Genomic DNA, 14,675 nt, shown 5'->3' on the forward strand with positions numbered 1-14,675 from the left:
CTCAGCCTTATGAACCAGACTATAATAGGCTGGATTACGGCTCCATGTACACGGAGGGTGTTAGCTCCTTCTCTGCCTTGGAGGAGCACTGTCTCCCCAGTATTATCCTATATCCAAGTTTGCTAGATGGTCTGTGGACCATCACTCCCTGGATGGACTTGCACCCCTGCACGCTGAGTGCCAGCACTACCCTGGAATGGTGCATCTCCATGATTGTGACAGCGGTCATGGGATCTGTGGAGGATGAGGTTCCCATGTGTTCCTTCTTGGTGTTTTTGCTGTCTGAAGCATCCAACTTTCCCATGTATTTGGGCTAGAGCTGCCCTTGGTCTGGCTCAGTGTATTCAAATGGAGCATCCTGATAGGAGCTCAGTCCCTGTCAAGAGGAGGGGGAGAGGAAGTGTCAGAGGGTGAGCTGCGGCTGGAGCTGCTGATGTGACTCATTTGCTGGTAGTTAATACGGAGCAGATAATCTAAGTGTATTTAGGCTGCCTTCCCTTAATGTCTTTGCATGTTCTCCCCCCACCAGCTGTCAGACAGCATGAGGCTGGAGCCCTTATTGGTCTCAGAGTGAAGTAGTTTATCCTGCCACCTGCTTTGCTGCTGAGTTGGCCTTTCAGCTCTTTCAGTGCTTTGAAGCCACTTCTGAATGCCTGAGTGTTCCTGATGCAACTGCAAAACCTCCTTTCAAGCCTCTGTTTCCAGCCTGGACATAATAGCTTTTATTAAAAGACCTAAAGAAATAGTTTCAAACAGCCCTGCATTGCAAGGGTTAACACTGGGGCTCAGCTTACACATCTGCTTGCATAAAACACCTCCTCTAAGGATATTTAACCTCACATTTAAATGTCTGCCCTGTGTTAAACAGCATTGCTAGTTACCATAACAGGTTGAAGCTTGACATAAAACTGTTGATTTCCTGATGGATGTTAGAGCAATCGGCTCAGTGCTGGGGCTGGACTGGGAGTGCCTGATCCAAAATTTGGAGGCCAAAACTACACTGAGCAATGTAGCACAGAAGGTGTCGAAAGAAACTAAATGCAGAAAATATGGAGCTGTTTAAAGTAAAATTTCCCCCTGGTGTTTTAGGATTTAAAGATGACTGTTTGTCTTCTCTCATGTTCATAATGTCTTTGAGTCTTCCAATGCTGTTGCATTCTATCTGTATGCAAAGGAGGACGTGGCATGTTTTTTAAGGGTGTCACATAGATATGCTAGAGCTGCTTGAACTCCTCCTACCTGCTCTGAAGTATGTCACTCCCTGTCCTGGACTTTCTCAATAGTTGGTCTGTTCTAAGCATCAATATCTATTACAGGAACTGGAAAATAAATGTGTAACAGAGCCAGGCCAAGCTAATCCTCCAAATAAGCACTGATAACTTCCAGTCTAGGTTGCTATTGAATTTTGGAGCTCAATGACAGCATGACTTGTGCTGTAGCAGTGCTAGCCACAATGGGCAAAGAAGGTCAGCATTTCCCTGTGTAAAACCATGGGCAGATTTTTGTGGTGGAGGCTGCCCTCCTTGAAGGATATGGTGGGACTAGAGGAGGTCAGAAAAGCAACAGAGATGTCAGGATGATGGGACAGATCAGCTACAAGGACTGTCTGAGCATCCTTCCCCAGTGATATCTCTTCCAGGAGAGTTTGCTGTCAGTCAGAGAAAGCGAAGAGGTGGTGAAGGCAGTGATTGCTCAGATTTCCTAGCAGAGGAATTGGAGGACAGTGAATGATACAACAACTGGCAACTTCAGAACATGCAGAGTGATGCTCCTTGACACCTGTAGCTCTGCATCTCTGCCGCAGATTGCTAAGGAGGCCAGGGGCTTGGTTCAAACACCAGACAGGTTCCTGGAGGGAAAATTCACCTCCAGCTGTAGTACACTTGGGTACCATCTCTGGCTCAGTCATGGAGCCACAGTATACCCACAGCTGTCTGTGTGCTTGCCTTATTATATTCATCCTAGGCTGTTGCCCTTCGGGCTTGCTAGAGCTAGTATCAGACTAGACACTGCTTCATGCTTTGGGGTCTTGAGAATGGGGTTTGTTCTTGTAGTGTATTTTTTAATATCACTGGTACCGTATTGCAACTGAGAGTTGTTTGCTTTATTGGAATACAGGGATTGCCTTTGTGCTGCTGGCATGCAGAAGGCATTTTATACATGTTGCCTGCCTGTTTGTAGAGAAAGAAATAAAAGCTGTGTGTTGGTACAAAAGTTATTTTCACATGCTGCTTTGCAGTAGTTGCTTTGATACGCAGCACGATTAAGGTAGTGAAACTCCCTATAAATCATAGGAAAAAATTGTTCAGTGTCTAGCAGATTCAAGGCATTTCTGAATGAAATGATGCTCTGGCTCTTCATGTGTTCCCCAGACTTTTTTAGCATGATGTGGATAATAAAACCTAATGTGTCTGGGATACCTCCTCAAATGCTTGCATCGAACATAAGTGCTACCATAAAACATGATTACCGTATGCTGAGCGGAAGATGGTGTTTGTCTGCCCTGGTGAACTGCTGCAACTTACTATTTTGAGGCTTACACTTTGTTAAAGGCATGAACAAACCTCAGCAGGGAATTGAGAAAAGACAGCTCCTTGCCATCAGTGATGTGTTTCTGTGTCATGTCTAGCTGCAGGGCTTGAATGTGAAACTTAAAGATTATTTTTTTCTTTTTCCTTCACAGGTAAAAATCTCTACACCAATGAATATGTAGCGATCAAACTGGTAAGTAGAAGCTTCAGGTGTTCTTAAATGACTTGTACTTAATGTTAAAAATTCAGACAAAAAGCAACTTTCTCACTTCAGGCTTAATGCTGCTTTCGCCTTCAGCTAGAATAACTTTAAGATAAATTCACAAGGACACTAAAAATGAGGAAGGAACCCATCCCTCTGCCTGCTGAATGTTTTTGGTACCTGGATGGTGTGAAGCTGTCTTATACCAGTGAGAGCCTTGTTCCTCTTTCCAAGCTAGCTGCCACCTCCCAGGGAACGGCATGGATTGCAGGTCTGCTGCCTCTTCCCACTCCCTGGGTTCAGCCTTTCTTCTTCAGGAAGACAGGCTCTAGATGGGCTGTTGCCAATGTCTGGTTAGGAGTGGGGCACTATGCAGGCTGTTGCTCCATGTTTTTGGAGTCAAGAGCCAGGAAAGGGGGTGTTTCAATGATTAAAATTCCCTTGAGAGTAGCACAACTCAGTCTGGTGTGATGCTGAGAGACTGCAGATGCAACAGGTAAAATCCAATACAGTGAAGGTCAGTCTTTCCTCTGGCTGGTTTGGGTGGCCAAGGATACAGCATTTTCAGAGTGATTTTCTCCTTTTACATCATAAGGGGGTAAAAATGAATTAAATTGGCTCACCAAAGCATCGCAGGAATTGCATTAAAAAAATGCAAGCCCCAACAGTACCAAACTTCAGAACTTGTGCAAGCCATTTTACTCGCAGCTCTCTTCTCATCCAGCATTACAAGCCTCATTGCCAGGTCTCAGATTATTTTCTGCCCTGCAGTTGATGTGCCCATCCTCAGGTGCATGCAATGACACCTTCCATGTTTCTTATACCTGGATCAGAGAATGGTTCAGGTAAAAAGCCTTCTGAAGACTGCTACAGGGCATGAGGGCACTGTGGTCAGTGGTGGTTCAAAGCAGGAGTCTTGGGGATGGGGAAACGCTCTTAACTTGTAGCTCTTTCTGAATTATAAAATAACCCAGTTAACTGCCTTAACTTTTCCTATCTGTAAACTAAGACATTCATTAATCTCTTGGGGTTTTCAAATTTGATGTCTTCAGCTGATGTGCTCTTTCCTTATCTGTATGCTCCTTAATCACAGATTCAAACCCTAAAATCTGAAGTTAAAGTTGTAATGATAATTTCATATTGGCAGCAGCCACACCTGTTTGCCCAACTGATGTTGTCTGGCAAAATGACAGGAGTCATTCAGATTACAGAAGACCAAGATGGACTTGGTGCATTAACTCTGATCACGTTCAAGTGCCACAGATTTTATATCTCTAGCATTCTCCTTATATGGTGCACAGTGGATGAAAAATAATTAGGGCTTTGCAAGAGGGACTTGTTTTCAAGCCTGTTGGCATATGTCAGAAAATATTCCCTAAAATAAATAAATAAGTGCCTGCAGTAGAGCTTAGGATGTCCTTTATTTGGATTCACATCAGGAAGGAGGACTAGTGCTTGTTGAGTAGCTTGCTCTTTGGGCAGATCTGATAATTGAAAGTTCGCTGTGTACACGGACGAGGTGTTTTATTGAATCAATAATACTTCTAATTTGCTTTCAAAGATAGTCCCACAAAGTTATACACTGGAAGTGTAAGGAAGCAATAATACAGGAAAAACACAGCTGTATTAGTCCAAAGGATGCTTGTTTCTCACAAAACAATGCCTGCAGTGCCACCTCCCAGTATCCTGAAACCTTTTGATAACCGTATGGCAGAGCTGAATGGCATTACCATATTGCAACATCAATCTTACCTATTTTTTCTGGTAACATTCTCTTTTCTTTCTTTTGTTTGTTTTCTTTATTTCCCCCCTTCCCCCCAGTAACTGACTGTTACGCTGCAACACACTCCAGGTTTATTTGCCCTGTTGTGAGGCTTAAAATCTCTGGCCTTCACACTGGAAGGACTGGAATAGCCATCTGCCAGTGGCCATCCAGGCATTCACATACCTGCTCGGTTTTAGAGAGGATTAATGAGGGAACAGTAGAAGATACGGCAGTTTTTTGGCCTCCTAATCTTAGACCATATTCTCCAGGAATAAGAATTATCCAGCCTCCTCAGCAGCAAATATGCTTCTCTTAGATGTGTACTTAACCATAATTTTCTTTATCCTTTGAAAAATTTGCAGACTAGTGGTAGAGTAGCTGCTTTCAACATACTTTAAAGCAACATTTTCTTTTATCTGCATTGTTGGACCAAGTCAGAACTCTGCTTCAAGTCCTTCTAGCTGTAAGATAATCTTCTGCAACTGCACTCCTGCTGTCTCAGCTATTCGTGCCTCCCATCATGATGTTAGAGCTGGAAAATTAGATTTGTGTGATGGATGCCAAACTGCTGATCAGGAGGTGCTGCAGAATTTAGTGCTAATGTCTTATGGTTTGTCTTTGGAGGCGAGGATTGTGCTGCATCTTGGAAAACTGCTGGCAGTGGAGAGTGGTGCCCATGTTCTGACTTGTGTGGTGTCACCATGTAGCTCTTCATCCTGCTCTTCAGTTGAACATCGTTTGGTTAAGGGCATCTAGTTCACAGAGGAGTTTGTCTTCTGAAGTGCCTTAGCCATATTGACTGATTTAATTGCCTTAGGGTTTTTAATGCTGAATTGCACGTAGTAGGAATTTCTTCCCTGCGTGAAGCCAGCCTATTAACATACAGATGTAGTCTGAGTGCAGGTACCAGGCTGTACCCTCTCATAGCGATCGTGATGCTGTTGGTTCAAGCTGTGGATTTTTGTATGTTAGGCAGTAGCAATTCAGTTATTTTTGCTACAAACGCAACATCTGTCAGCATTCTTAAGCCCTTGGCCTACAGGACAACCATCTGTTCTGGTATGATCTTCTTGGAAGCTGCCATGACTCTGGCAAGCATCCAGAATTTGAGCTGCAGCAACTCCTGATGCAGAAGTGGATTTGGCTTACTTTTCCCTGATTTTGTCACAAGCAGCATCATGGCCTGATACATTAATCCTTCTACCTTTATCCAAATAGTTTATTTGGGTAAATAAACTATTCACTGAACAGGCTGAGGTCCTATTGCCCTAAATCCCTTTGCTGTGCAGGTGTCTGTAAATGTTCCCTCAAGCCACCATCAACAATTATCTTAATTTAAATGTGACTTATAACAAACTTGGTTTTGCATTGCTTTATATTTATATAATATATATTATATATATAATATATTTATATATGATACAACCTTCAGTACAGGTTTAGTTTTGCCTTTGGAGTATTTTTCACCATTTTTTTTTCAAAGTAGTTGGTCATATTTGATTTCTGAAGTTTTTAAACATCAGAAAATTGAGAAGCAACCAGCAGCTTTTTTTCCCCTTGCTGGCAAATGGAGGCGATGACTTGAATTGGTGATGAACATCTTGGCTGGAAGTTGAACTGCCTGAATTCCTGTACAAAAATAATTCTTCTGGCTTAAAAAGAATTCTTGAATGTGGAGTTCATGCCAAATGCAGACATTAGTCTTACAGTACAGACCAGAGGTGGATCAGCTTAAAGCCTTTGTGTCCTCCTGTGGAGACAGAAGAGTTACTCCGCTGCATCAAAGGTGTTGGCTCAAACTCTTGTACATGTCCAAGATGCTCTTGCTCTGACTCATGGGAGCTGATGTGACACATGAAAGGACTTTTTTTGTGTTGGTCTTGGGGGCAAGCTTGTAGATGATGAGCTCATCAAATAGAGGGCTATTTAGCAGGTATTTGAAATTCAGACTAATTTTGGTGCTCTGCTACAAATTTTACATAGTTTTGAGCATGGAGCATTTATTTTCTCAAAAGCAAGCAAATAAGCAACATCCAAACAAAAATTGAGGCCAGTATTAACTTCTTTTTCAGAGATGTCTGGGCAGTAAGTGAACCCACATTACTGCCTGTCCGAAGTGCATCATTTTATTGAAAATGTAATTACTCAATGAGTCTCTTAATCCTCTCCATGTTAACTTTCTATTTTTAGAAGCTTTGTAATCTTGCATGTTAATGCCTTTATGGATCATAGGCATTAAGTTTTGTACATAAAGTGCAGATGAGTAACAGTTGAGAAATGTAATGTTTTGGGAGCATTGCAGACTTACCCGTTTTTTTTATTCTGTGCATAAAAATGGAATATTCTTGAGTGCTTTGAGATGTTTGACTGACACCTGCTACTGAAGGGGGAGACTTTTTCCTGTGTTTTTACCAGGTATCTGGCTGCACTATAGTGCTTGCTGCAAGCAAGATTGTACATTTATGGAACTGTGGTCTGACTTAAAACACAGATCTATGACTCAGTGTTTTTAAAAAATATAGGCTAGTGACCAACAAAAATAGTGTGGACAACCACAGTCCGCAGAGTGAACTTGAGCCTTGATCTTTTGCAACCTTGACTTTCTTCCTGCCAGTGTTCAAGGTCATTCTTCAAGGACCAGGAGCTTTGTTGAATGTTTCTTGGATTTCACTGCAATGAATGAGCTTTGTATTTAAATGAGGAAGTTTCTCCTCAAAGTGCAAGTCTTACTGCTTTTTGTTCTCTGCCTATTTAAATGACGTCTAATATTGAAGTCTGTCATTAGACTTTCCATCTAGGGTGTTTTATCTTGAAACTTGAAGCTTTATGTACAGTCACAGATCTTCAATATAGGATAGAACTTTTTTCAGTCACACTGATTATAACCAATTTTTTTTCCCCTGTTTTAGGAACCAATAAAATCACGTGCACCACAGCTTCATTTAGAATACAGGTTTTATAAACAACTTGGAAGTGTAGGTAAGTAAACCTGCCTTAAGCTTATAGAAAGTTTGTGATTTCTTTATTAAATCAAACATCACCATCGTATTTGTTGTGTAACTCTTACTTGAACTTACTGATCTAGGCAAATTCTTTTAGCCTTGTGCAAGTTTTGGAAGACTTTTGGTCAGAATAACATCATTGTGATGCTGGGTAGTTATGTGGACCTAGAAACTCGAGTTAGTGAGGATTGACTGATGCAGCAAATACCTACATGTGTTAGTAAAATGTAGGAACTGTTGATGAATGGAAAGTGATTTATGTATAAAATGACAGGCTTTGAAAAGGTGACGTGAAGTCTTAACAATCTAGGAAATTGTGTAAGAAGCATAGAGCTTTTCCAATGAAAACAGTATTTCAGATTTTTATTGTATTTACTAAATCATAAGAGTGTCCAAAAGCCTATGAGCTCAGTATCCTCTGCGCAACTGTAGTCAGCAGCAAATACGAGAAGAAAATAACAGGGTAAGACAAAGGTGAGGGTTGGGGCGTTGGGGTGGTTTGTTTGTTTTTCTGGCAAGCTCTCTGATTTCCCTAATACAGGGCTTGAGATTGTGTCTAATAGTGTTTGGATTTTTTCTTCCCTTAATTTATGATTCCTTTTAAACCAAACCTATATGGACTTTCAGCATGTGCTGTTTCCCATGGCAAGGATTTCCACAGCCTTGACTACCCACTGTGCAAGGAAGTGTCTCTGAAGCAAAGACATTCTCTGCTCCTTCTGTGCCTTGATCATGTAGTGACCTTGGGCTTTGGCAAGTTTCCTACGTTACTGTAATTTTTTTACACTTTATTCTGATTTTACTTTTCTAGTTTTCCCTGGATGGACCTAGCTTCTACTGGCAGAGGTTGCACTTGTATTACCAAAATGCTAAGTTGAACAGAAAGAAAGATGTATCTGCTCTGAGCTCATAATATGTGGGGCCCGAGCAGTTGTCTTGCATTTTTCCTTTCTGCTTGTTCCAATTAATTTTTCTAATCAGTTTCCTTCATTTTGTGTAGCACATCCTCTGGAGATTGGGTGCTATTGCACTTTACGCTTTGTGGCTTCTTTGCTCCTTACAGGATGCAGAATCTGGGATGTGGGAACCAAGTTGTCACTATTGGAAACACTAAAATTTGTTGCTGTTTTTAAACAGGACTTGTCTACTGAAATAAGGTGCTCTTTTCTATGTATTTTGTGTTCTGGTGGTAGTGTCTGGTACTGTGCACAAAGCTCCTGATAGGTTAATGTCATCACTTCATTCCAGTTACCTGTGCTTTTGACACTTAGGGCATTTCTGCTGAAGCCTATATACTAAATAAATCAAATGCCGGTTCACAGAATAAGTGATACACTTAATTGTGCTCTTCACTTCCTACTTGAGTCTTGTTGATGCTTGCCATCTCTGATACCCTGGCAACATATATCTCATGACACATGGATGGACCCCAATCTGCTTTTTCTGCACCTGTTGGCTTTCTACCACTCTTTAAAGATGTTATTGAGGAATTTCAAAACTGATCAGATGTTGGAGGCTTGGCTTTATTTTGCTTAGATTAAGTATTTTTATTGGGTTTTCTCCTGTTCCTAATGAATCTAAATTTTCCATCCTGCAACACATCCACACAGGGAATTTCTGCCCTATCTGACACTGTGCACACTTCTGTGTGCTGCCATCAGACCTGGAGATCTTATATTCAGGATCTCTCTTCCCTTCATTCTGGAAGCAGGGGGGGGGGGCTGACTCAAGCCTTTTTGCCAGTATTTGTCAAGAGACTATTGAGAAGCCTCATGAACAACATGAGTTGCTTCTATCTCTGTGTGGTCCCACGGGCATCACAAACCCAGCTCTGATAATCTGTTGAATGCCATTAGAAGCTCTTGTGCTATGGTTTTGCTAAAGCAACTGGAAATAGGCCAGGAGCTTGGATGGAGGATGTGAGCCACATCTCTGGTCTCTCCATGAAACTTGGAAGCTGAGCAAAATAAATTTTGGTAGAGTCAGACTGCCAGGACCAGGGAGCCTTAGCTTTGTGTCTGCACACCACACTGAGAATTAGGGGAAGGCTGTCTGTCTGTAAAAACAGACTGGTGCTAACTATGTGCCAACCCTGGGGAAATAGATGGGTCTGTTCTCAGTGATGATGTTAATGCCAGGCTCCCCTGAATGGTCTTTGCTTAAAAACTTCAATGACTCAAACAGCCAGCCTTGAACTTCCGGTAAGCACAACTGGTTACTTGGCATTATCATAGACTTGCCAAATGAAGACTAAAAGTGTCCAGACCCATGGTGTGTATGACTCAGAGGAGAACAACAGTAACGTTACATGTGACATACTGTTCAATAAATTAGCCAATTAATCTTGCCAAATAACGTGGCTGACTGCAAACCTCCCACAGTTAGCCTAAAAAATAAGACTAGTAAAAACATTGCTACAACGCTACAGTAGCAGCATGTCCTTTTGTTAGTGCAACAGCTGCATTCAACTGCATGTACAACCAGATGGTCTCAGTGAGCAGCATCTCTGAGAAGTCAAAATTGTCATCACCTGCAGCATTTGTAGAAAAAAATGGCATTTTTTTCCTAATGAGAAGAATTTTTTAATAGTGATTTCCTTTTTTCTGGATGTTCAGAATAAACATTTTTAAAATATGTTACTCTTGGATACTAATCATAGGAAGACTTGGTTTGGAATGGACCACCCTACTTGGCCATGAATCAAGTAGGAACCTTCTTGTAGGATAGCTTTGTGTGTGTCAAGAAAGATATTTCATCTCTACTATGTGACTGGATGGGTCCCCATGAAGTTGGGACTAGTCCAGAGGCAAGTGTTTTGTGGCAGTCGGCATTCCAAGAGAAAGGTCTTGGATGTTGAGAACTGCAGAAAAGTTCACCGTGACTTGCTTGCAATGTGCCAGATTAAAAAGTGCAACTTACACAGTCAGCAGCTTAAAGATTTTGTGCATCAAAACCCCTGCAGAAGCCCAACCAGTGTTGTTAAGGAGACATGAAGTGCTCGATCACACTGGTAGGACAAGTGTTACTTTTGGAGAGAAATTTGCAACTAGCTTTGTAATGCTGACTTGGGAGTCCGGTTCTGCTGGATATTGCATAAAATACTTTTGGGGGGCTTTTGCCCCAGAATTTTAGAACAATTCTACAGTTCAGTGCCTGAAGGACTTATGTTGGTATCGGTTACCTGCTTTGCTTGTTGCCATCATCAAAGACTAGCAAAGTTAGTCTTTATTTTTTTAAGCTATTCAGTCTAGTTTTGCATTTTCCTTAGTGTAGTTAAACAGTACCAAGTAGCCCAATAATTCAGGATGCTGTCAGAAGTTAATTCCTGGGATGAACATCCAGGTGAGATGTTTCTGTGTGAACAGAACACAGTTGTTCAGTGAACAGAGGAGAGCTGCCTTGTCCTTTCACAGCTACTCCGTGGCTCCCTGTGCCACATGCTCCATCAGCATTGATGCTTGAAGACTCTGACAAGGCACCGAAGTTGCATTTGTTACCTCCCATCAGCACCAGCTTCTTCATCTGCCGTGTGACTCGGATGAAGGTCAGTAGTCAGCTTGGATTAGCTGAGGAGAAGAGTGGATTTCTTGTGTCTTATGCTTCTTGAAGACTTATTTCACACAAGATTAATATATACTGGAGCAGTGAAGTGCTTGGTAAAGGGGTCGAAGCTGTATGAATGTAGCTCTTTGTGGTGCTTCTCAGAATAGCTCAGTCCTGGTGGATATATCAAATGTACTCTGAAGTAGCTAACAGAGGTAGTTCTGGGTCAGAAGTAACCAACTGACAAGACATCTCTGATGTGCTTCTGCAAGTTATCAATACCATCTCTGATGTTTCAATGCCCCCCTGTAGTAAGAGAAACTACTAGCTGCCCTAGAATTTACTACCTTGCCCCTCAAAAATGTTTGTTTGTAGAAATGGGGTTTCATGATTCTTCCTTGAACTTCTCTACCCCTCAAAATAAGAGGCTAGGGCTTGCTGCACAGTGACCGTCTGCTGGTTTCTTCTGTCTCACTGTAGAATTGAATATTTAATAACCTAAAACAGCGTATGACTGCTTTACCTAAGTGTAGGCAGTAGAAACTAAAAAACCCAGACCACAGGCATGGAGTCAAAGACCCGATGGTCAGTCCATAGAGTGTCTCAGGAAAGGACGAGAATTCCTTTAGGTTTTAGGTAGTCTGGGATACGATCCGTTTGCTAACCAAGATAATTGGAGTAGTTTTAACAACCTCTGTGCAAACTAGTTGTGTTACTCTGTCATCAATCCTGTAAGATGCCAGTGTCATACTCAACTGTTTCGTAGTTGCTCTCTGTTGTAAAATCCATGTAAGCATGCACAAACATGCTGGCATAGAAGATTCATTCTGGCCTGGGCTATCCTCAGGATCTCGCTTTACTGGTGGTGGCACGGTTGCTCCTGAATTATTTTCTTGCTGGAAAGTTCCTGCCTGTGTATGAGCATGAGTAGCACAGCTGTCCACAAGAAGTCCAATTGTGATGAGTGTTCCCAAAATCAGGCTCTTGCTCTAGGACCATCTTTGAGGACTGGCCATTCCAGATGTTCCTCTCCTCCCCAAGGCTGGTTCCTCAGCAGCTGGGCTTCCCCTTGCTCTGAGGCTTTGTACAGCTGCTTAAATCTGCTGTTCCTGTACCTTGGGGACTAAAGGAGTTCCCGATCCAATTTGACTGGATGCTTTTACATCTCCTAGGGCTGACAGAAGTAGTTCCAGTCTCCAGCATTTTCTAGTGTTGGATCAGTCACTTGAGCATGTCATTTGCCACCTGTACTTGAAGTTTGTGGAGTAAAGGCTTGGCTTCTTACCATTCATAAAAAATCTTGAATAATCAGGCCCTACAGCTTGCAGGATAATGAGTAGAGGAGCTCCATCCCCACTGCTGGCTGATGTTTGAGTGTCTGGTTTCCCTTAAGTGTTGGGGTGGGAAAGCTGGTGTTAGCAGAGCAAAACTGAATTACTTTGACTGTGGTCAAACAGAGCCAGCCTAGCTCCTGAGATGGTTGTGTTTCCTGGGCATTGTACCAAAAGGCAAAGCTTTTGTTGTGCTTGAACCTCCTGCTGCTCACCCAGCAGCATCCCAGGACCCTCCTACTTAGTTTAGGGTGAATAAAGCGGTTCATGCAGCTTGCAGGAGGCCTACCAGGCCTGTTGGGCCACCTTCAGCAGCGGGGTCCTGCTGGTGGCACACAGAAGCCTTGGCAATTGTCTGTGTCTTTTGGGCTTATTTGACCTACCTGGTTTGAGGACCTTCAAAGGAATGGTCTTTTTGTTTTAAGGCTGGTTCCAGATTCTCATCTTTCCTTCAAGTTAAACTCTCCAACAGACTTCACAGGGGAAACATCTCTTCCGAAGTTTTTATTGGAAGCTCATCTTTTATCAGCAAGCAGTGCCCATGTTTCCCAGTCTCTGTTCCCGACTCTTCAGCAGCCTTTGGCTTGAGCTGCTCTTTCTCATGCGCAATGTGGACATGGCCATGCTTCTGTCTCTGCCCATCCCATCATTTGGATTTTTGGCTGCAGTCTGCCACAGCTCCTACGCATCCTTTTGCATACCCTGGTATTTCCAGCCAGCTTGTTCGAGTTTCACATGGAGATACCGGCCTCTCCTGTTGATTAACTGCTCTGATCAGGATCTGGGCTGTCAGTGGAGGTTGTATGCAGTGCTGCTCAAGCCTGTAGTGTGTGAAAGGTGGATCCCACTGCTCTCAGCTCTAGTAGAAAACACTTTAAATGGGTTTTAAATTTGTGAAGCTTTTTAAACTTAAAACACTGCTGTGTTTCCTGTGGTAGGAACCTCGGTACCCTTACTCAGTGCCATAAGCACATCTCTTGGCTGCTAAGTGTTTAACATCTCTTTGCCAAAGGGAAGCTGAAGACACTGTTCGTGAACAGTTGTAGAAAGCTGTTGTGTTCCAGGGAAGAGAAGCATGACAAAGCTGTCTGCACGCCAAGGCACTGGGCTGCCCTGTCTGCTGGACGTGGCAGCAGAGCCCACAGAGCCACTCTGCATCGCTTCATATGAGGTGCAGGAGGGTGGGTGGCTGGATGCTGCAGGCACCTGTCTGTGCAGCCATAAAGCTAATGGCTCCCCTTATCCAGCTGCTATCGTATCCAACAGAGCTCACGTATCTGTGTCTGCAGAGCCTCCCAGTGGAAATGGAAGCCAAATGCTGAGACTTTAAGACAAGCTTTGACCGAAAGCTGCTTTTTTTTTTTTGCTTTTTTTTTTTTCCCCTCTAGCTGTGCTGGTTGGAGGGGGAAAAAAAGACTTACCTCTTTTTATAAGCCTTGCTTTGCTGAGAAGTTGAGACAAACATGTCTGCTGTGTTGATGTATGCTTGCAAAGCTTTAAGTTTTTCTTTTCCCCCGGAGTATGTTTGTCCCCTGAATAAGCCTTTTCTCAAGGACAGGGAGCCCACTGCTGCGTGACCATTAGTGCATCACTGTGAGCCCAGATCCTCTTCGGATGGTGACTATGGCTGAAAAACATTTCCATGCAAACAGGAAACTGGTCTTTAATCTTGTGCTATCACACAAATAAATAATTTGCTGTGGTCTTGCGACATACTGACCTTCCAGCAGTGACCAGTAGATGTACAGGAATTGTTTTGTTTTGTTACTACATTTCAAAGCGTCACTTGCATCTTTCCTCTGTGACTGTTACTGCTATACCTAATGCCTTCCCTGTAAGCTTTGCCTTTGGAAGGTAAAATAGAGTAATGCTTATTTTCAGGTTTCTTTTGGCTGCACTGAGGTGATGATTGAGTTTCCGTATAGTGACAGCTTCTGCCTGTGCACATAGTGTGAAGAAGTCATGCATTTTTGATTCAGTAGTAGTTTATTTTTATATCAGCTGGCAGATGAGTCACACCTTTCCCCACTCCTTTGCAGTCTCACCTTGGCACATGTGATTCATAGCAGTCTGGTGTCAACATGCGTTGAGTTTCATCCACTAGCTGTGTAGCCATTGCTCATCCCCAAGACTGATAGGTGACGTTGGCAAGTAGATGTCAGATGTAATGAGCCTCTACGGTGTTGTGGTGGAAAGCAGGAGTCTAATATGTTGGAGAATCCCAGGAAACCAACAAGATCTCTGCTCTCCCCAGCCCACGCAACAGATGAGTCACAGCGTACGAGCAGAATATACTGAGTC

General features: G+C 42.8%; 1 protein-coding gene across 7 annotated transcripts in view; it reads left to right on the forward strand.

Annotated features, from left to right (window-relative positions):
- The window catches only part of CSNK1G1 (casein kinase 1 gamma 1), a 108,201-nt gene that overhangs the window by 48,262 nt on the left and 45,264 nt on the right, over window positions 1–14,675 (forward strand). For all 7 annotated transcript variants that reach the window (XM_055717446.1, XM_055717445.1, XM_055717451.1 and 4 more), the window contains 2 exons: window positions 2,684–2,724; window positions 7,408–7,477. In XM_055717446.1, the coding sequence (XP_055573421.1) occupies window positions 2,684–2,724; window positions 7,408–7,477 (111 nt within the window). The remainder of the gene's footprint in view (window positions 1–2,683; window positions 2,725–7,407; window positions 7,478–14,675) is intronic.

The sequence above is a fragment of the Falco cherrug genome, chromosome 7 (genome assembly GCF_023634085.1).
Source record: "Falco cherrug isolate bFalChe1 chromosome 7, bFalChe1.pri, whole genome shotgun sequence".
Taxonomy (NCBI): Eukaryota; Metazoa; Chordata; class Aves; order Falconiformes; family Falconidae; genus Falco; species Falco cherrug.